Genomic DNA, 21,210 nt, shown 5'->3' on the forward strand with positions numbered 1-21,210 from the left:
ATCGGAAAAAAATGTGCTGTCAATATCATGCCAGAACAGTTTCAAGTACACACATATAAACATATAATTAAGGAGCAGATGCATGCCATTTGCCCCTTGAACCTTCTCTGCTTTTCAATAAGAGAATGGCTGGTTTATTATAATGAAAACGGAAATAGCTGGAAAAACTCAGCAGGTCTGGCAGCATCTGTGGAGAGAAATCAGAGTTAATATTTTGGGTTCTGAAGAAGTGTCATTGAGCCCAAAACATTTGTTATGGACAGTCCAGACACCCTCAAAACATTTCAAGAAAGTAGCCCAGCCCCTAACTTTGCTCGTTGTCTGAAGCAGATATAAGGTGGATATTCCAGGAGTGATGCAGCTGGCCCAACTACTCAGCTTTAAACAAAACAGAATTTATCTGCAATGTTACCAAATGAAACACAAACAGAATACTAAATAACTTAACCTATCTGAAAACCCAACAGAATATCCTAACTTAATGATGTTGTTCCGAATTCCTGCAACAATCCCCATAAAGGTACCCCAAAAAAGGCAAAATCAAATACAGGGTCTTACAGGAGAGAGAGCGAGAGAGATGGCAGAGAGATTCAGCATGAACAACTTCTTCCATGGAGTTGCCTCTTGGACCAGCAACTACACACTGATTGACTGCTTTCAGTGAACAGCCAGACTGCTAAAAAAAAACAAACTAAACCAAACCAAAGAAAGGCTGAGCTGGAAGAACTGACCACTCCCCTTTCATTGTACAAGTATTTTTTATTAAAACCTGAAAGCCTTTTGCCTGAGGCAGTATATGTTTGTTGTAATCAAATGGGCCCTAAAACCCTTCAAACCTAGACTTTTTGGAATCATTGCTTTTACGACTTCTCTGGGAAAAAAAAGCCAAAAACAGCATGACCTTGTTAAAGGAGATGCATTGTCACACATTAACTCTGATCTTTCTCCACAAATGCTGCCAGATTTACTGAGTTTTTCCAACAATTGCTGTTTTTATACCTGATGAAGGTACAACAATTAAACTTGTTGGACTATAACCTGGAGTTGTGTGATTTTTATCTTTGTCCACCCCAGTCCAACACTGGCTCCTCCACATCATAATCTAATCAAGCAGAGCCATCATGGAAAAGGAAATTGTGTCTGACTAATTTATTAGACTTTTGCAAACAAGTCTCAGCCAGAGTGGATACGGGGAACCAGTTGATGTGTTATATTTGGACTTCCAGAGGTGTTTGACAAGATATCTCACAAAAGGTTAAGTCATAAGATAACAGCCCACAGATTTGGAAGTGGTATATTGGACTGGTTAGAGAATTGCCTCATGGATAGGAAACCATGAGTGAAGACAGAGGTCTTTTCTAGGTTGGTGAACCACGATCAGTGGGGTTCCCCTGGGACGGCAAGTGTTTACAATATCTATCAATGACTTGGAGGGAGGAAGTAAATGTTCTTTAGCCAATTTTACAGATTATACTAAATATGGTGGAAAAGCATGTTGTGAAAGGGATACAAATGGTTTACAGAGAGATAGGTTGAGTGAGTGGACAAAAACAAATTGACAAAGAACGTATGGTGCAGTAAATTTTAGAAGGAAGAACAAAAGAATAATATCATTTAAATGCAGACAAACTGTGAAAGCAAGTGATGAGGAAACCTAATGGAATGTTGACGCTTATTTCAAAAGAGTTGTAGTATATGAGTAGGGAATTCTTACTGTAACTGGGCAAGGTACTGGTGAGACCATATCTAAAGTATTGTGTGAAGTTTTGGTCTTCTTAGTTAAGGAAAGATATCATTTCAGTGTAGGTAGTTCAGAGCACTAGGGTGATCTGTGGTATGAAGGGATATTCTTCTGAACAAAGGGTTCAGAGGGTTGTTACTCTACTCACTCGAATTTAGAAAAATGCAAGGTGACCTCATGAAAACATATAAGACTCTTAATGGGCTAAATGCTGAGAAGGTGTATCCCTTCATGGGAGCATCTAGGACCAGAGGGCATAGTTTCAATGTAAAGGGTATCAAATTAATACTGAAATATGGATGAGTTTCTTCTGTCAGAGGATTCTGTGTCTTTGGAACTCTTTGCCCAGAGAGCTGTGTGGACCAGAGTCCTTGCGTATATTTAAGGCTGAGAGAGATAGATTCTTGATTAGTACAGAACTCGAAGGCACAGGGAAAATGCAGGAAAATGGACGTGAGGAATGTTGGATCAGCCATGATATTACTGAATGGTGGATCAGGCTCTGGGGGCTTACTCTTCTTCCTTTTTCATATCTTATGGACCTCACTTCTATCACCTTCTCTGGCAGAGTTCCAAGTCTCCAAAGCAAGATTAATTGACAAGAGAGGAGGAAGGGACAAGAACATCCAAGGAGACAAGCCACATTATCTCTCTAGGGGAAGATCAGGTTTCCTTACATCGGCCTAAGGGAAGAACAAAGGCAGTTGACCAGCAGCGACCATCATAAAAGGGCACAGGACCACTATGACGTGGTACTGCTCCATACTATACAGTAACACTCAGATGGGTAAAGTGGTCTCATCTATCGTGGGTTGTATATTTCTTTTCTTTGCCTAATTAGGTAGTGTACCATATCTAAATTGCTGACTCTCAACTAGGAAAGTATGATGATACACCCCCTAATTCAAATGTCAAATCAAGGTCTAATTAGGTCAGATTGATTGCCAGATTCTATCTTACATGAGAATAAGGGTAAGTACTTTCCACAGAGGTCACAGGTTTGGTTAAAAGTGCCTGTTCAGAACTTTGCTACAAAGGTTTTTTTTCCTTTTCCTCTAATGGTATGATATCATGAGTGCAATTATACATACACAGATTGATAGTGGCCAGATTTTATGACAGCATCCTAACTCTTGCATTGGGAACACACACACACACAGTAACATTTATTCCTATATCAATATTATTAAAGTGGATGTTTAGGTCAATATTGTTGTATAATTGCTTTAACAGTCGTGTTACTTTAAGAACTGGAAATGCAGAGAGGCCAAGAACCAGAATGAAACTGCATACATAGTTATGTGCTACTAAAAGTTGCAGTCTAAGTTGTCAAAGAAATCTGTGTTACTTATGAATAAACAAGAATATACAAAATTACCAACAGTGCTGGGAATCTTTCTTCCAAAAAAAACAAGTGGTGTCATCTTGAAACTGGCTTGAACCTTGCCAATTCACCCCTGATACCATGTGACTTCACCTTTTGTACCAGTCTGCCATGAAGGACCTTCACTGCCTGAATGAGCGATGTAAACTGATTCAATGATAACTTGCAAAAGGGAAATGGAAATGTACATGAACAGAAAGAAAATTAAAGGGCTGTGGGGAAAGACTAGGAAAGTGGAATCAGTTGAATAATTTTTTCAGAGATTACTCAAGTACAATTGACTGAATGATCTTCTTTTATGTTGAATGATGATATGATTCTATATTTGACAGATGAAAACATTCTTTGTGACACCAGGAGCTTATCTAAACAATTGGTGTATGGTATTTGGAGCACAAACTAACATGCTAATGTCACACAGTTACTAAAGCAATCCAAAAGACAAAGCAAATTTGCCACAAGGAACTGTTTTGGGAGCACTGCTGTTTGTCATTTTTATAAATGATTTAGGCGCAGGCATAGGTGGATAGATTAGTAAATTTGCAGACGACACTAAAGTCAGTGGAGTAGTGGACAGTTTGGAAGAATGTTACAGGTTGCAGGGGGACTTGGATAAACTGCAGAATTAGGCTGAGAGGTGGCAAATGGAGTTCAATGCTGCTAAATGTGAGATGATGCACTTTGGGAGGAATAACAGGAAGGCAGAGTACTGGGTCAATGGAAAGATTCTTGGTAGTGTGGATGTGCAGAGGGATCTTGGAGTCCATGTGCATAGATCCCTGAAAGTTGCCACCCAGGTGGATAGTGATGTTAAGAAGGCATACAGTGTGTCAGGTTTCATTGGTAGAGGGATTGAGTTCTGGAACCGCAATATCATGCTGTAACTATACAAAATGCTGGTGCGGCCACACTTGGAATATTGTGTACAGTTCTGGTCGCCCCATTACAGAAAGGATGTGGAAGCATTGCAAAAGGTGCAGAGGAGATTTACCAGGATGCTGCCTGGTCTAGAGGGAAGGCTGAGGGACTTGGTCTGTTCTCATTGGAGAGACGGCATCTAAGGGGGGATTTGATAGAGACATACAAGATGATCAGAGGATTAGATAGGGTAGACAGTGAAAGACTTTTTCCTAGGATGATGACGTGAGCTTGTACGAGAGCACACAACTACAAATTGAGGGGTGATAGATTTAAGATAGATGTCAGAGGCAGGTTCTTTACGCAGAGAGTGGTAAGGGCGTGGAATGCCCTACCTGCTAATGTAGTCAACTCAGCCACATTAGGGAGATTTACACAATCCTTAGATAAGCACATGGATGATTTTGGGATAGTATAGGGGGATGAGCTGAGAATAGTTCACAGGTTGGCACAACATCGAGGGCCGAAGGGCCTGTTCTGTGCTGTATTGTTCTATGTTCTATCTTCTAAATTGAAGAGAAGAACAGTGAAAAGATTGTGTCATGACCATACGGGAGTTAGGGTGAGATAGCTGTATATGAAGTTAAACACAGAAAGAGATACATTTACAGAAGCAGAATTAAGTCTAAGTTTTATCATTAATCATGTCCTGGGAGATCAACTGCATATTGTAATGCTCTTGTATAAGAAAGCTGCAACTCAGTTGATACATCAACAAGTAATATAATTGCAGATCAGCTAGTGACAATCATACAAATGACAGAACAACAAACAGTTTAGTGGAGATGATATTTATCAATAAAAAGAAACAAACCACCATCTCGGAATGGTACAATTCTTACCTGCAGGTTGAAGGCCACACTTTCGTACTTGACAGTATTCCCATCTTGTTTCTGGGTCAGTGGTGTAACACCAGGGCTCCTTTTCATTATCTGGATTTCTGCAATAATTACGTTCTAGTCCTCTGAAAAACAGTAGTTTTGTTATCAATCAGAAAGAAATATTATACTGTTTTGAGTGTGTGACAAACTTCATCTCATGTACAGAATATATGGAAGTCTGGAGTGTCAAATCCTGATTGGAATTGGCAAAGTTGCACAGATTGAGAACAAATCATCAATCAATCTCAGATAGCCCATACAAATGAATTAAAACTTAATCCCACATCAGGGAGTAGGGCAGAAAGCACTTTAAGCCAAGGGCTACTGACATTTACTTACTTGCAGGGGTAGTTCTCTGGAGTTCTTGAATGCACGTGTGGTGTCTGAGTATCCCATCTTTGACAGATTCTACCAGAAACAGTTGTCCTTTCAGTCCCACGATACTTCTGACCCTTGCCTGTGTAACAGACTGTCTCTTCTTCAACAGCAGGAGGCTCTTCATCTTCAAAAGGCATAAAACAATTATCTTAATATTGAGGGCATGTACAGTTATGTTAATGTGCATGTAAGATGGTAGGATAACATGGGTAAACGAGTTTCTAGCTTTCTGAAAAAGGACATGGAGCATGAGAAGGGAAAGGTGGCTGGCTGAAGTGGGAATGAGTGAGCAGTACTGAGGCATTCTGGGTAATAAATTCCAATATCAATTCCACAATGAGCCTCACCCACACCCCTGAGCACAGAAAAATAGATTACCCAATCAGATGCCTGACTGTGGCCAATCCCCTAAACTAATATGGGAGGCAGCTCTTGACATACTGTGCCAGGACACCTTAACAGATACGTGCCTCCATGGACTTCAGTGAAATACGTGCCCCTAAGACTTTGACACAAGGCTACTCGCTCTCTGCATGTCTTGTGCATTTGCCATGTAAGCTGCTGGCACATAGTGCAAGTGTAAGACTGGTGCAGCACACTGGATACAGCAAGACGTACACCTTCTTGACTAATGACTACTGAACTTAGAGCACTCTGTCAGTGTATTGGAAAGCTGTCATGATGGTCATGAGGAGTTGGCGAATGACAGATGCCCATGCCCACAGCTGAAGAGTGCACGTGGCTGGTGCCTATGGGTCATGTCCTGTGATGCTGTTTTGTTATACACAGCATGGAAATCCATCAGAGCAAGTGGCAAGCTGAATCTGCCAGGTCCCTGCTCTTTGGTTTCAAATTTTCTTGACTATAACTTGTTTACCGTGTTTAGTAACATGTACAGCTGAGATGAGTTGGAACGTCAACAAAGTCTTTATCAAGCCACTTAATTGGGAACATATTGAGTCATATAGAATGGAAACAGACCTTTGGTCCAACCAATCCATGCTGACCATAATCCCAAAATAAACGAGTCTCACCTGCCTGTGCTTAGCCTCCAAACATTTCCTCATTGTGTACTTATCGACAAATCTTTTAAACATTGTAATTCATCCACTACTGCCTCAGGAGGTTCATTACACACATAAACCACTCTCTGTGGAAAAAATGTTGCACCTCACGTCTTTTAAAATCTTTCTTCTCTCACCTTAAAAATATGCCGCCGTAGTCTTGAAATCCCCTAACCTAGAGAAAGGACACCTGCCATTCACCATATCTATACCCTCATGATTTTATAAACCCCTATAAGGTTACCCCTCAACCTCCTAGAGGTGAGGGCAGAACTGCCCAAAAAAAAATCCAGCTTAAAAATAACACATGACAGACTTGCTGCTGCCTAGCAAGAAACTTGTCACATCACTTATCAAAACCTTAAAAGTTGGAGTGAGAGTCTTCTGATGTTGAGCTGAAAATGTGTTGCTGGAAAAGCGCAGCCTGTCAGGCAGCATCCAAGGAGCAGGAGAATCGACATTTCGGGCATGAACCCTTCTTCAGGAATGAGGAAGGTGTGCCAAGCAGGCTAAGATAAAAGGTAGGGAGGAGGGACTTGGGGGAGGGGCATTGGAAATGCGATAGGTAAGAGCTTCTGGGCAGAGGAGATGACCTGGGGTGTGCAGTGAGAGAGGGACTCACTGAATTCCTTGTAGAGGGAGGAAGAGAGCTTCTTCAAGGAAGGCATCCTTGTAAGCGGATTCGCAGTAGGTTAAAATCTTCTAGGAGAAAGTGAGGACTCCAGATGTTGGAGATCCTCTTCTGATGTTGAGATGGGGTTTGCCAAACTTCTCATCTGATTCTCCCAAGAGGGGAGGACAAAGAACAGCATGGCTATAAATGGCAGAGGAATCAATTAGAAGGGTAACAGATAGGCACTTCTGCAAACGCAAAGGACACCCCAGGGTGGTATGTTGCTCCCTGGTGCCACGGTCAGGGATGAATGTTGGCCCTTTGCTGTTTGTGATATTTAGAAACAATCTAGACTTGAATGTAGGAGGATTGATCAATAAATTCAAGGTGAGGTGGTAATTACAGCCCTAGATTACAGAATGATATAAATGGTCTGGTCTGAAGAGCTGCTCAGTGACGAATGGAATTTGATCCTGAAAAGTGTGAGGTAATGCAGTTTGAGAGGATGTACAAGGCAAGGGACTGCATATTGAATGATGGAATCCTAGGAAGCACCAAGGATTGAAGGACTTCGGTGTGAGTTCTTCATATCCGAGAATGTTGAGCCTGAAGTCTTAACTGCTACAGAAGGTGCTTGAGGCCAAAACATTATGTGTTTTTAAGAAGGCAATGTATATAGTCTTGTGGCTAAAGGAATCAATGGATATTGGGATGGCACTGAGCTTGATGATTAGCCATGATCATAATGAATGGAAAGCAGGCTTGAGGGGATGAATAGTCTATTCATGCTCCAATTTTTTATGTTTCTATATTTCTATTCATGTCCACAGGTCCTTTAAGGTAGTGGGACAGGTAGATAAAACGATTAAGAAAACATTTCCAATATTTCCTTTTATTAGCCGAGACACAGTGTTTAAGAGTAGCGAGGTGATGTTAGAACTACATAAAGTGTTGGTTAGGCCAAAGCTAGGGTATTGTGTGAAAATCTGGAATCTACATAATCGGAGAAGTGTGACTGCATTGGAGATACTGCAGAGAATCCCACACAGGTTGTTAGTGGAACAAACCAGCTGAGGCCACAGGAAACTAAAGTCACACAGATCAGGAAGAAAAGACACATCCTTCAGCAGAGATGTTAGAAAGTTTAAAATAGAATTTTAAAGGGATAGGTCACAATATATGATGTGTCATTTGGAGTATTTATGAGCCATGTGGCATCTTTGCATGTTCTTTGTTTCATTTCTAGAAGAGAGCAGTAAATAAAATCAAGTCCTGGTCAAGGACAACGGATATATAAGATAATGAATAAGCACACAGACAGATAATCATGCATAAATAGTTTCTATGGAAACAACAAGTTTAAAAATGGAAATTTAAATTTAATGAAAACCTGATAGTTCAACAACATTTATTTTATAGAGTCATAGAGATGTACAGCATGGAAACAGACCCTTCAGTCCAACCTATCCATGCTGACCAGATATCTTAATTTGGAATTGTTTGAGATGTGCAATGTCTATAGAAATTTCACAAGTTACTTTATGCTGAGTGTAAATAAATGTGCAAGAAATGTTAATGCCTGAAATCGAATAGAAATGTTTGATTTCTGCTTTAAGGGTACTGCAAGAATACTTGTTTGGAAAGTAAAGGTTCCCCATAAGTTTCAAAATGAGATAGAACAGTAATAGTGTAGTGCCCCAGTTAGAAGAGAAGTTAGAAATAATTTTTAAGAAGTTATTTTGAGAGCCTGAGATAATTTATCACAGCTTAATTTGATTGAATATGTCAGTTTTGTATTTATGTAGATTATAGTGAAAGGAAAGTGCAGATGAGACCAGTATGTTTAGAATAAAGTTTGGCTTGCTGTAATTAAAAGTTTGAGAATGATAATCGGAATAGAAAGGAATATCTAGCTTGAATACAGTTTTAAAAAAAGAGAACTGCATGATCTTTTAAGTCCATTTTATTTGGTAGTAAAGCATTTATACTAAATGCTAGTAACAATTTTGCAAGAGAATGTGATTCAGTGAAGCAACCTGTAGATGGGCAATACCATAAAGTTAACCAGTGACCATCCACTCTTCAGGAGTGTGAAATGAAGAAATAGAAACTTGAAAACAAATTGAATTGTTTATTGCAGATACCACACTCAATATACGACCGCACTTAGTAGGCTAACACTTATAATATACGTCCTTAGACAAGTACATGATTATATGGTAGCATGGAGTCCACAGTGGATGTATCATCTTAGGGAGGGGGACATGTACAGCAATTAAGAAATGAGCAGAAGCTGCTAGATTATAATTATAGGCAGTGGCCATAAAGGTAAAAATGCTCCAGAAGGGAACAGATCTCATTCAAGTAGACAACCATGAACAGATGAGGTAGGTAAGAGGCAGTACAGGACATCAGCATTGTCAATTGTGCTAGAGGAGCTGAATATGGTAGATTTACACAGATATACTGAAGAGGAGGAAGAATTGCTTTGAGAAGAACAATGTGTACTAAAAGGCACCAGCGGTGTCTAGCAGAAAGAGAAAAGGGTGATATCACCACACTCATTCAGCATAACTTCATGAAAATATACCATGGAAATTCACACCAGGGGAGGGAAGCCATGTTGGTAAGTTGTTAAGGATAAGCAGATGCTGTGGTGACAAGGAATGGGAAGAGACATAATAAAACATTGTTAGAGCTGTTGCTATGTGTCCAGCCTAATTCAGGAAGACGAGTCAAAGTCCACATGTTGTATCATAGATTCATAAAGCATGGAAACAGATAATTCCATTGAACTCATCTGCACTGACCAGATATCCCAATCTGACCTAGTCCCACTTGTCAGCATTTAAACCATAACCCTCAAAACTCTTCCTATTCATGTACTCATCCAGTTGCCTTTTCAATATTCCCTTTACCACATCCTGTGGCTTACATGTGCCATCCTCTGCATGAAAAAGTTACTCCTCAGGTCCTTTTTAATTGTTGCCCCCCTTTCCTTAAACCTATGCCCTCTAGTTTTGGACTTCCCCCCTAGGAAAAAGATCTTAGTTATTCATCCAATCTGTGCCTCTCATGATAATATAAACTTTGATATGGCTACTTCTCAGCCTCTGATACTCCCGGGAACAAAAGCCCCTGCCTATTTAGCGTCCCTAGATAATTCAAATCCTCCAGTCCTGGCAACATCCTTGTGAATCTTTTCTGCACCCCTTTAAATTTAACCACATCCTTCCTAAAGAAGGGCAATCACTAAATGACATTAGAAAGCAATATCAATTCTGTCTGGTCCTTTGGGAAAAAATTCAATCATGTTTGTCCAATATGAGTTTCGCTACATAAAATCATACAGACTGGTAATCATATATTTTCAAAATGGCAGTTAATTTTATTTCAGATTAGTGTCTCCACAATATTCCCAATCATTGTCAGTTGACAGGCTGGTCTGTATTTGCATGGTGCTTCTTCTCTTTGGAGAGGATGTGAGGGAAATTAGCTTTGTGTTGTAATTGCCAACTACTTCTTAACTGTAAGTAGGGAAGGTGTGAGGATCAGAATACCTGATAAGAACAAAGAGCAAAGCAGGTGCCGATTGCAAGAGCAGATGCTTGTAGGCAGTTTCTCCTACAAGGATCCTTTGAGCCATGGATAGAGGTAAAGGGGGAGGTGTGGGTGCTGGTTTTACACCTCATCTGGTGGCGAGGGATGATGCAGGGAGTGGAGGGTGGGTTGATGGGGGAGTATGGACATAACAGGGGAGTCACGGAGGGAATGGTCTCTGCTGAATGCTGATAGGGGTGGGGAGGGAAATATATTTCTGGTGGTGGGGTCTGACGGTAGATAGTGGAAATTCCAGAGGATGGTGCATTGTATCCAGAGATTGGTGCACTGGAAGGTGAGAACCGGGGGACTCTATCCGTGTTGCAGTTGGAGGGGTGGAGTTCAAGGGCGGAGGTGCAGGAAGTGGAGGAGATGCACTGGAGGGCATCTTTGACCTTGTGGGAGGGGAAAGAAGTAGGAGGCCATCTGGGATGTTCAGGTACTGCTCCTGGGAGACAGAGGATTTGGGAGTATGAGGTCATGTTTTTACAATGACGAGGATGTGGGGGTTGGTGTAGTCCAGGTAGCTGTGGGAGCGGGTGGGTTTAAGGTAGATGTCCGTGTTGAGTCGGTTGCCTGAAATAGAGACGGAGAGGTCCAGGTAGAGGAGGGAGGCGTCTGAGATGGTCCAGGTGAATTTGAGATCAGGGTGGAAGGTGTTTGTGAAGTCGATGAATTGTCCAACCTCCTTGTGGAGGCATGAGGTGGCGCCGATACAATCATTGACGTAATGGAGGAAAAGGTTGGGAATGGTGCCAATGTAACTACGGAAGTTGAACTGTTCCACATATCCAACAAAAACACAGGCATAGCTGGGACCCATGCGTGTGCGCATGGCTGTCACTTTGGTCTGAAAGAAGTGGCAGGTTTTGAAGAAGAAGTTGTTCAGAGTGAGGAGCAGTCCAGGCGATTGGATGAGCGTGTCAGTGGAGGGGTATTGGTTGGGTCGGTGAGTGAGGAAGAAACAGAGGATCAGGAGGCCTTCGCCATGGTGGATGGACATGTACAGCGATTAGATGCCATGGTGAAGATGAAGTGTTGGGTGCTGGGGAAATGAAATTCATGGAGGAGGTGGAGGGTATGGGCGGTATTCTGAATATATGTTTCAGAGAAAATCTCTGGGACACATCACCAAACAATCCCACTGCCCTGTGACCGACTACTTCAACTCCCCCTCCCACACTGCCAAGGACATGCAAGTCTTGGGCCTCCTCCACTGCCAAACTCGAGCCACCCGACGCCTGGAGGAAAAATGCCTCAGCTTCCACCTTCTAACCACATGGCATCAACGTTGATTTCACCAGTTTCCTCATCTCCCCTCCCCCCATCTCATCTCAGATCCAACCCTTCAACTCAGCGCCACCCTCTTGAGCAGTCCCACCTGTCCATCTTCCTTCCCATCTATCTGCTGCAACTTGTCACCATCACCCCCCACCTTTATCTGCCTATGGCATTCCAAGCAATCTCTCCCCCAGCCCCACCCCCTCTCCTATTTATCTCTCAGCTCATCCACTCCTAAACATTCCCGATGAAGGGCTTATGCCCGAACCATCGACTCTGCTGCTCCTGGGTTACTGCCTCTCCTGCTGTGCTTTTCCAAAGTCACACTTTCCATCTTTGATTGGAAAGTGACACACAGCACAGGGAAACAATTTTAAAAATTGGCCACAAATCAGGATTTTCTGCTTGTCTCCACAGGACCAAGTCATAGGTCTCTAAATTTGTTTCCTTTGAACCAGAAAGATTGAAACACGCTAAGCTATGTGTTCTCACCAACAACCACTGGTCCCAGCTGATGTATTAAGTGAAGGCTTGGGTGCAGTCAGCAACTGCAAAAAATCACACAGAAATAAAATTTCTCAGTGAACATCTTCCTAGCAAGAGGATCAAGGTTTCTGGTAGAGTAAAGGAGACGAGAGTGTTGGTGGTAGTGAGCTCCAGCATCAGTTTTGGCTCAAGGATAATGTTCTCACCTCTGAGTCAGGTGTTTGAAAGAATACCTCCAAATCTAGGCTGACATAAAATACAGTAATGAGGGAGTGCTGCATTTGAGATGGTTCCTTTTTTCAAAGTGACATTAAATTACACCAGAGTTGTGTTCTGGTGGATCCTTCAGTCAACACCAGTGAAACAGTTTAATTATTCATGCACCTTATTTGTAGATCTGGATGGGTACATGAATAGGAAGGGCTTAGACAGATATGGTTCAAATGTTGACAAATGGAATATCTGGTTGATGCAGATGAGTTTGATCAAAGGACCTGTTTCCATGCTTTATGAATCTATGACTTTTATTTTGATTTGGTCCTGGGATTTGGGCATGGCTAGCTAGGTATTTTTAATTAACGTGGTCAGCAATATTGTTACACACCTCTGGAGTAAGGTGAGACTTGAACCTGGGTTTCCTGGCCCAAAGGTAGGGACACTGTCACTGTGCCACAAGGACAGAGAGGTCAGTGATTGATCATTACTGGACCACAATATTGGAGCAAACAGGAGATAAGAATTGAAACCTTTTAACGAGATGACGTACTTGTCATTTTTCCTACAGTGCTTCTGCCTAGAGCTATCTTGGACTTTTAAAAATATTACTATAGACTCCTTTATGGAAATCTGACAGGGCTGACGTCTAATATCTCATCTGATAGTATCTCCAATAGCATTTCCTCCAAGGTGTGAATGTAACATATTTTAGGTTACCAGAAAGTGATTTCCACACATTGGATTGATTCAGTCAAGCACCGGTTCCTAAAAGTGAAATAGCATTGTTTGAACAGACACTAAAGGACATGTGTGATGACATGGAGAAACTTACCACAACGTGGAATATTGCAGAATGCCCATCGCTTTTGGATGTCAGTTGTAAAACACCATGGTCTGGGTTCTCCATCAGGATTGCGACAGTAGTTCTCCTCGAGATATTTATCTGGAAAACTGAAGGTCATTAGTTTTACATTGGGCTCAAAAATTTTGATAGTAAATAGTTGATGTGCTTGTAAGTCTTGCAAGGTGCATTCAGGAGAATACTGTTGACAGAAATGTCTTTATTTTCCAATATTGCTTAGGTACAACAACCACATTTTGGATTTTACAGGGCATTTTGTATGGTTAGGGGTTTCATAAGTGTGTTATCAGAAAAGAATCAACATCAAGTCACAAGGAAATACAAAACTAGGTTATGTGGTCAATACCTTGGTCAAACTGGTAAGTCTTAAAGGAAGGCAGAAAAGGAAATATAGGTAGAGAAGTTTTAAGATGAAAGGTATGAATCTAGGCTGTTGAAGGCATAGCTGTTTAAGAAAGATAAAATTAATGTGCAAGAGACCGGAATTTCTTCATTTGGAATTCATTCATAATTATTTTTGTTTATGGTTCCCCCACAGGGTTTGAAGCAAAATCTTGCCTTAAACTTCTTTCTTAAACTTCTAATTTCAAAATGAGAATATGATGAAGGCTCTTTAACAGTAGACTAAAATAACTTAGATTGATGCTGTTTTTAGGAATGGGGCTGAGTTGGCGGGCAGTCAATGAAAGCATTTTCAACACCCCCACAACCACCTCATCTCCAATTCCTGATGCAACCATTTTGAATTGAAGGAAGAGGCTTAGTGACATAACAGCAGCAAAACTCTAGCATCAGCATGCTCCTCGCATTCTTAATGTTGCTACAACATTCCCATTTCAGTCTTATTGCTACAAAAGACCTGCTCCAACCTGCTCCAACTGTGATGGAAATCCATTCCTACCTCGATTGCTGGCAAACTGGTCTCCAGAAACTTCCACACACCCCACCCTCCCTAGCACAACCCGAGCAAAATCATTTTCTGCTGCTTCTACTACTTCTACTTTGGTGTAGTGGAAAAATATTTAATGGGATATCTGGTTTAACTATCTATTTAATGGTCTGATGAGTTAAACAGAGAAATTAGGTTCCTCTCACAATAGTTCTTAGGGACAGGTTGATGTAATGTATTCCATACTCTGGAACACATAGCCACAATGCACATCCAAGCATCCCTCATTTTGCATTTGTGGAGCAGGTGGCAACATCTGGTGTGTTTCAACACATTTGGTGAGTCTACTGTGTGAGCCAGGGGCTGTCCACACATAAAAACAGCAAACTTGTGAATTGCAGTTATCTAAACCCAGCCAATATCTTGGGTTGGCTTGAATCAGATCAGCTCCAAGGGATGGTATAAGGTGCAATTCCTTATTTACAAGAAGAATAATGAGGTCATTCTAACAGCGTCCTTGAAGTGAGCCTATCGTGGAAAGACACTGGCTTGTCAGACGAGCTAAAAACCAAAAGAACATTGCACCACATTTTGGGAAGATAAGGAAAAAGGATAAAAATGAAGGATTTCGGCTTGCCAGCTGCAAAATGTCTGGAGACCAACCTTCACAGAGTTGAGGACTCTACGCTTGGAAGTGTGGAGATAACCGCAAGACCTGGGAGAAATCTCCTGGCCTGCATGAGCTTCCATTTTTGGATATTAGCCTTTATTTTTGTTAACTGTTCAGGAGGGGATGTCATAGAAACCAGTAAGGGTGTACTTAGTTTCTTGTATAAACTGCATACCTGCTGTTAAACTTTTCCTAACCAAACAGTGTGAATTTTATTCTGTTTTTAACTAGACTAATAAAGCTGGTGGTTAGCTGATACAGTTTTGACTGTTATCCTCTTTGTGCCAACTCAATAACTGTTGTGGTAACCAGACAACAACTGTATCTGAGCAGTTGAAACTAGATGACTTTGCTATTGAAGTCTTGGCTCTTTTATGTTGTCCTGTACAATTTTAACCACTTGCTCGATTTTTCAAAATCTTTGAGAATGGAAGGGTTAGTATTGCTCATGACTTTTTCCATCACGATGGTTCCACTTTACGAACATTACATTGCATCTAAAGCACAGAAACAGACTGTTTGACCTTACTGTTCTGTACAAGAGTTTATGCTCCAAGCCAGCCTTTTTCAACTCTCTTCCATCTAACCATAGTAATATATCCTTCTCTTCTTTTGTTCCTTATTTTATCTAGCTTCATCTTAAACATGTCAACACTATTCGCTTCAAGCACTCCTTGTGGTTGTGTATTGGTGCCATTGTTAAAGTAGAGATATTCGCTCCTGAATTCCTATTAGTTATTACTAGATGTTATATGACCCCTTGCTCTGGTGCACAACACAAACAGAAGCATTTTGCCTATATATCTCCCTGTCAATTATTTTTAACGAAACTTAAAGATGTCTACAGTGTCATCCCTCTTAAGTAAAGCATGATAGCTTATCTATCTTTTCCTGAGACATATGACCTCTTATTTCTGGTATCATTCTTTGAATTTTGATTGCACCTTCTCTAGTGCTTTCATATTGTTTATTATATGGTGACCAGGACTGTCTCAGTATTTCAAGTGTAGCCTAAACAAGACTCTACAAGTTCAGTATTCTTCTCTGCTTTTCAATTCTGTCCACCTAGAACTGAACACTAGCACTTGGTTTTCCTTTTTTTCCTGGCATGCATCACTACTTTATTGATGTGAGTATTTGTACACTTGGCTAACATTGGCGCTGTACTCTCATTTAGGCTTCTGCTTTTCAAACACATGGCTTCTTTCTTGTCCCTCGCATAACCCAACATGCTCTGCTTACTATTTTGCAATTAATTTGATAATTATTTGCCTTTTCTGGATGTTTGAATGCCTTCATGGTATTTATTTTATTGCTCCTTTGTATTAACCAAACAATTTGTTGCCACCTAAAAATTTACAGTTTGTACTGACTTCCAATTCCATGTTCATTACATAACTAATGAATAATAGTAACTTCTGCACCGGTCTTTGTGGAATACCACTATACTTTCTCAATCTGAGTAGCTACTCTTAACTTTGTTTCCCATTTTATAAGGGGAATGGGATTCCTTTCCATGCACAACTCCTCCATGTATAGCTAAAGAGGAGAACGAGCTAGGTATTACGATAAATAGGAGAAGAAAGAAGAGGCATTAGAGAAAAAAGCTAGATAAAGAAAAAGAGAGGCAGAGTGCAAACCAAATTAAGAGAGAAAAATGAAGTGAACAATTGCTGAGAGTAGGACCATTGATATTTGGACCTACATAAACCTTTAGGACAAGGAACCATTCAACAGAGTTAAGAGGTGCAAGAAGTTCATCGCAATTTTATTAAATCACCTTCATGTTCCACAGTTTTAGCATTCTATTCAATCCTTTCTCCCTCAAGTGTCAACATTACCAAATTAATGATCGAAGTTTAATATCAGAACCAAACTTCACAGACAAAATATATTTGTTTTTTACTCCAAATGGAAATTAATTAAAGAACAATGAAAGAAAATACAGATAGTGAATTCTCTTACTTACATGCTTGGGCTGTATCCATGAAGATGAGGTGTTTGTAAATCCCAGCGCTGACATGTGGTACCATCCTCTGTTTGGGAAATTTTGCCACGATAATTCTCGCCACTGCAGAACATACACTCCTCTGCAATCAAAATTTCACATATCCCATGGCATTACTGTTATGCAACAAAAAAAGAGCAGAGTTGTGCGAAAACATCACAGAATAGAAAGAACGAATTATTTATTCAAATCTAGAGGTGTGCATTTACCCAGTGCCATTGATGGGAAAACAAGTCTCTCGATTTTAATTTGGGAGAGATCAGTCCAAAGCTTCACAGAGTAGGCTGGTTCTCACTGAACTAAGGGGAGCCCTTAAAGTTCTTGTAAAAACAAAAGAGAATTGGACAGTTCAACAATGTGAACAATGCCAATATCAATTAAATCATAGAGGGTATATTTCTCAATTCAATTTATCTGCTTGATACCAGAAATATTAGTAACACAATCTGCTAATATCAGTTTGAATATTTGAATTAACCCAGTGTCCATAGCTAGTTTGCAGAAGAGAATTCCAGATTTTCACTACTCTTATGTGTAACCTGAAATTATTCTGGAATGGCCAGCTTTAATTTTACGGTTATGTCTCTTGCTCTGTTTAACTACCCGAACTTTGAATGTAGCCCGAACCAAGAGTTTGTGGTGATATTAAGATCAAATGCTGGAACTATGCATATGGATATAATGAAGTTTGTTATCATGAACAAATAGAAGGAATAACAGTTTGCAATTGATATTTTTTTCATGGAAATAATGTGCATTTAAAAATCTCAGTTTTGACTTGTTGGTGGAAAGGGCTGTTGAGAAATGGCACTCACATTCTGGTTTAAAATGCAAGCTTTGTTGCTGAAATTACTCTTTAAAATAATAAGCAGGGTCATATTTATTTGAAGAGTTCTGCAATCCATCACACACACCTAGATCATAAATACACCTCTCAATGCTGACAACCCGATGAAAAATGGAGTCAGGTTAATTCCCTGTCAGTAGATAGGGATTAACACAGAGCCATAGGCCTGAACAGTTGGTGGAACCTGATATCAGGATTCCTGCCTCTAGTCCTGTCATATAGAAGTGTTATAGCCCCAGGATAAATATTGTAGCAGTGACTCTGCACACACCGATCCTGCTCTCGCCTAGTGCTTTGCAGAAATAAATATTTTAGAATGCCAATGTTTCCATGGAATCTGGCCTGTTATGAGAGGAGACATGGCTCATAGCATCTCAGTATATAGAGAAAGCTAGTCTGAAGTCAGAAATATTTTGATAGGTAAATTCAAAACTTGTTGGCAATTTCATATATCGTTATGTAATTCTATATGTTAGCGAAATAATCTTTTAATACAGGGATGAATGATAGGGCTTTGATTTGAAAATGATCTTGAAGTGGAATGAGGTGAAGAAACATTTCTTCACTTTGGGAAAGTTGTGACTCTCAGTTGTTCAGTCTTTTCAAAATTGAAATTGTTGTACTGGTGTGCTGGCTCATTATTATATAAATTGCAACACATGATGAAATTTGCTGCCATTGTCATCTTTAAATGTAGGAAGTACAGGGCCTGCATGATCTGGTGTAGTAGGAGAGGAACCATTTGTCTTTGTGCTTATCAAATTGGAGTTTATTTGATGTTAGCAACTAGTTATAGCGATGAAGTTATTACGGAGACTTTGTGGGGGATAAGAAATTTGTTTTTATTATTCATTCATGGGATGAGGGTGTTGCTAGCTCAGCTAACAATTATTGCCCACCTCAGAAGGCAATTAAGAGTCAACCACATTGCTGTGGGTCTTGAATCACATGTAATCCAAACTGTGTCAGAAGAGCAGCATCCTTCCATAAAAGGCATTAGTGACACTTTCCTGACAATCACTAAAAGTTTCACAGGCTCATAATTCTAGATTTTCATTGAATTCTACCATCTGTCATGGCAGGATTGAAACCCAGGTCTCCAGAATATTACCTGGATCCCTGCACTAACCGTCTAGCAATAATACCACTAGGGCATTGCCTTCTTGCACCTTATCACACACCTTTTCAATTGTTCTACCCACAAGTCCACATGACTCATCATAGTGCATTGTGCTTATGGCACTCCTCAGTATTAGCTCTTTTGGATCTATATATATTTCCCCCAGTTATTTTTCATCTGTATTAAGATTATACATTTGCATATATAATTACATTAACCACTAGCTCATTTCTTCTGATGACTGACTTCATAAACTGAAGCAATCTGGAGGTTTTATTCTGCTCTAAGATGCTGTCATAAAACTTGGAAGACTGCCTTTGATTCCCTGCTTGCTAATCTGAAGACTGCAGATCCTATGAACTGGAGGACATGTAACCTTTTAGACTTCCTTCATGTATCTGCTCTGCTGAAACAGACAATTTTCTGCAAAATCTGCAAAAATTGGTCATCTCTTCTCAGTGATGGCTTTCATGGAGTCTGCAGATTTTCATTCCCAATCCACGTATAGATTTGTGCTGAAGTACGTGAACCTTTTATTTCAACATGTTGTCTGGTTTGGACCCACAACTATTGTGTTGTTGGTGAAACCAGCATGTTCACTTCTTCACTTATACTATTTGATTATTGCACCCAGCTTAGCATAATCTCTGTCACAGTTGTTGAGGATTGTCCTTGGGAAGATAAATCAATATTCATCCTTGAATTTGATTCAGCCTAGTCATCTCAGTTTCTCGTTAACAGATCTGAATCTGTCAAAACTACTTGTTCACAAAGTTGTGTTGGACTCCCCATTTAATCAATTATAGCTTTGTAAATTTGTTCAAGTGGGGCATAGTGTTCATTGACTATCTCATGGTTTTCTCCTTACAAACTTTGTTGGCTCTTGCAATCTGAGTGTTCCTCAGTGTTGATAGCTGTGGAAAACATTTGTGCCAAATTAGTATAGATGCAGGTTACCAAATTATTGGCAGATCAAAACAGTTTTCTTCTTCCAGTTTAACTAATCTCAATGGATTCTGATTTATTTTGTTTGGATTCCATCATGCAATAATCCATACCATTGCTCATCATGTTGTTTACATTCTCTTTATTATCACTCACTAAAGTGTGGATTTGCTGCCTTCATCTTGTTTAACGTGTAAGGGCTGCTTGGCCTAGTCTGGTAGGGGAAAATCATTTGGTCATCTAATGAGAAGAGGCTCTTAACTCAATCAAAATGTGGCTTATTGCATTATAGCAACTATATACAAGATATATTAATATAATAGTCTTTGTATGAATGCCTGTGACGAAAACACATGATGGGCTTAGACTTTTGAGATTTTATGTTGTTCTCCCACCAAGCCCTGATGATATAATCGTAGTGATTGGGGCTTAAGGCACTCCTCAACATTAACCCTTTCAGGTCCTTAAACCCTTATACAAACAAAGGAACCCTTCTATCAGGTGTTCTTTGACCATTTTTGTTTTAACTGAGCATGATGGTTGGTTATTCCTTTACTGACTGTTCCTTAACTTATAGTTTAATTCTTTCCCCCATTTGACAAAGATTGAGTCGAAGACATTCAAGCTAGAGAATTCGTGATTGTGAGGTATGTTTAGGTTTTGCACTTGTTGTCATCCTGTTTCTTGGAAAGATGCTTGTGGCATGTCTCTGATCATGAATATTATGGCTTCTAAACAATTGTTTGCATTGTTTTCATCTGTAGATTGTTTTTTTTAACCATGGTTCATTATCTAATAATGCAGTGACACTTGCCCTGGTATCTATCCTGAACTCTTTGTCAACCTGGATTACTACTCCTTTTTTAAATTTCCAAAACCATTAAGGACTTTAAGCTTCACTCATGGGGCTGCTAATATCTGCTCACTTACCACTGAACATCAACTTTGGATCTCTCCCACAGACCATCACCTTATGAGGCAGGCTGTATCTGATTTGGAGTTACTAATTGTGGTGAGACCACAAATGGAATATTGTGAGCAATTTTGGTCCCCTTATTTAAGGAAAGATATCACTTCATTGGAAGTAATTTCGAGAAGATTCACAAGGATGATCCCTGGTGTGGAGGGTTTGTCTTATGTGCAAAGGCTAAACTGGTTGGGACTCCACTATTGGAGTTTAGAAGGATGAGAGGTGATCTCACTGAGATATACAGATTCTCAAGGAACTTGACAGGGTAAATGCAGAAAGGATGTTTCCCCTCATGGGAGTGTCTAGGACCAAAGGACATAGTCTCAGAACAAAAGGT

At 40.2% G+C, this 21,210-nt stretch overlaps 1 protein-coding gene across 1 annotated transcript in view; it reads right to left on the bottom strand.

Moving 5' to 3' along the window:
• Nucleotides 1–21,210, bottom strand: part of LOC122552971 (plasminogen) — an 82,791-nt gene that overhangs the window by 38,251 nt on the left and 23,330 nt on the right. Inside the window, exons 6-9 of the mRNA XM_043696295.2 lie at nt 16,953–17,073; nt 13,395–13,513; nt 5,264–5,426; nt 4,886–5,007 (exon numbers count right to left, since the gene is read on the bottom strand). Of these exons, the coding sequence (XP_043552230.1) occupies nt 4,886–5,007; nt 5,264–5,426; nt 13,395–13,513; nt 16,953–17,073 (525 nt within the window). The remainder of the gene's footprint in view (nt 1–4,885; nt 5,008–5,263; nt 5,427–13,394; nt 13,514–16,952; nt 17,074–21,210) is intronic.

This window comes from Chiloscyllium plagiosum, unplaced genomic scaffold (genome assembly GCF_037043375.1).
Source record: "Chiloscyllium plagiosum isolate Xiang-an unplaced genomic scaffold, Cpla_swu_hap1 HiC_scaffold_10, whole genome shotgun sequence".
NCBI classification, from domain to species: domain Eukaryota; kingdom Metazoa; phylum Chordata; class Chondrichthyes; order Orectolobiformes; family Hemiscylliidae; genus Chiloscyllium; species Chiloscyllium plagiosum.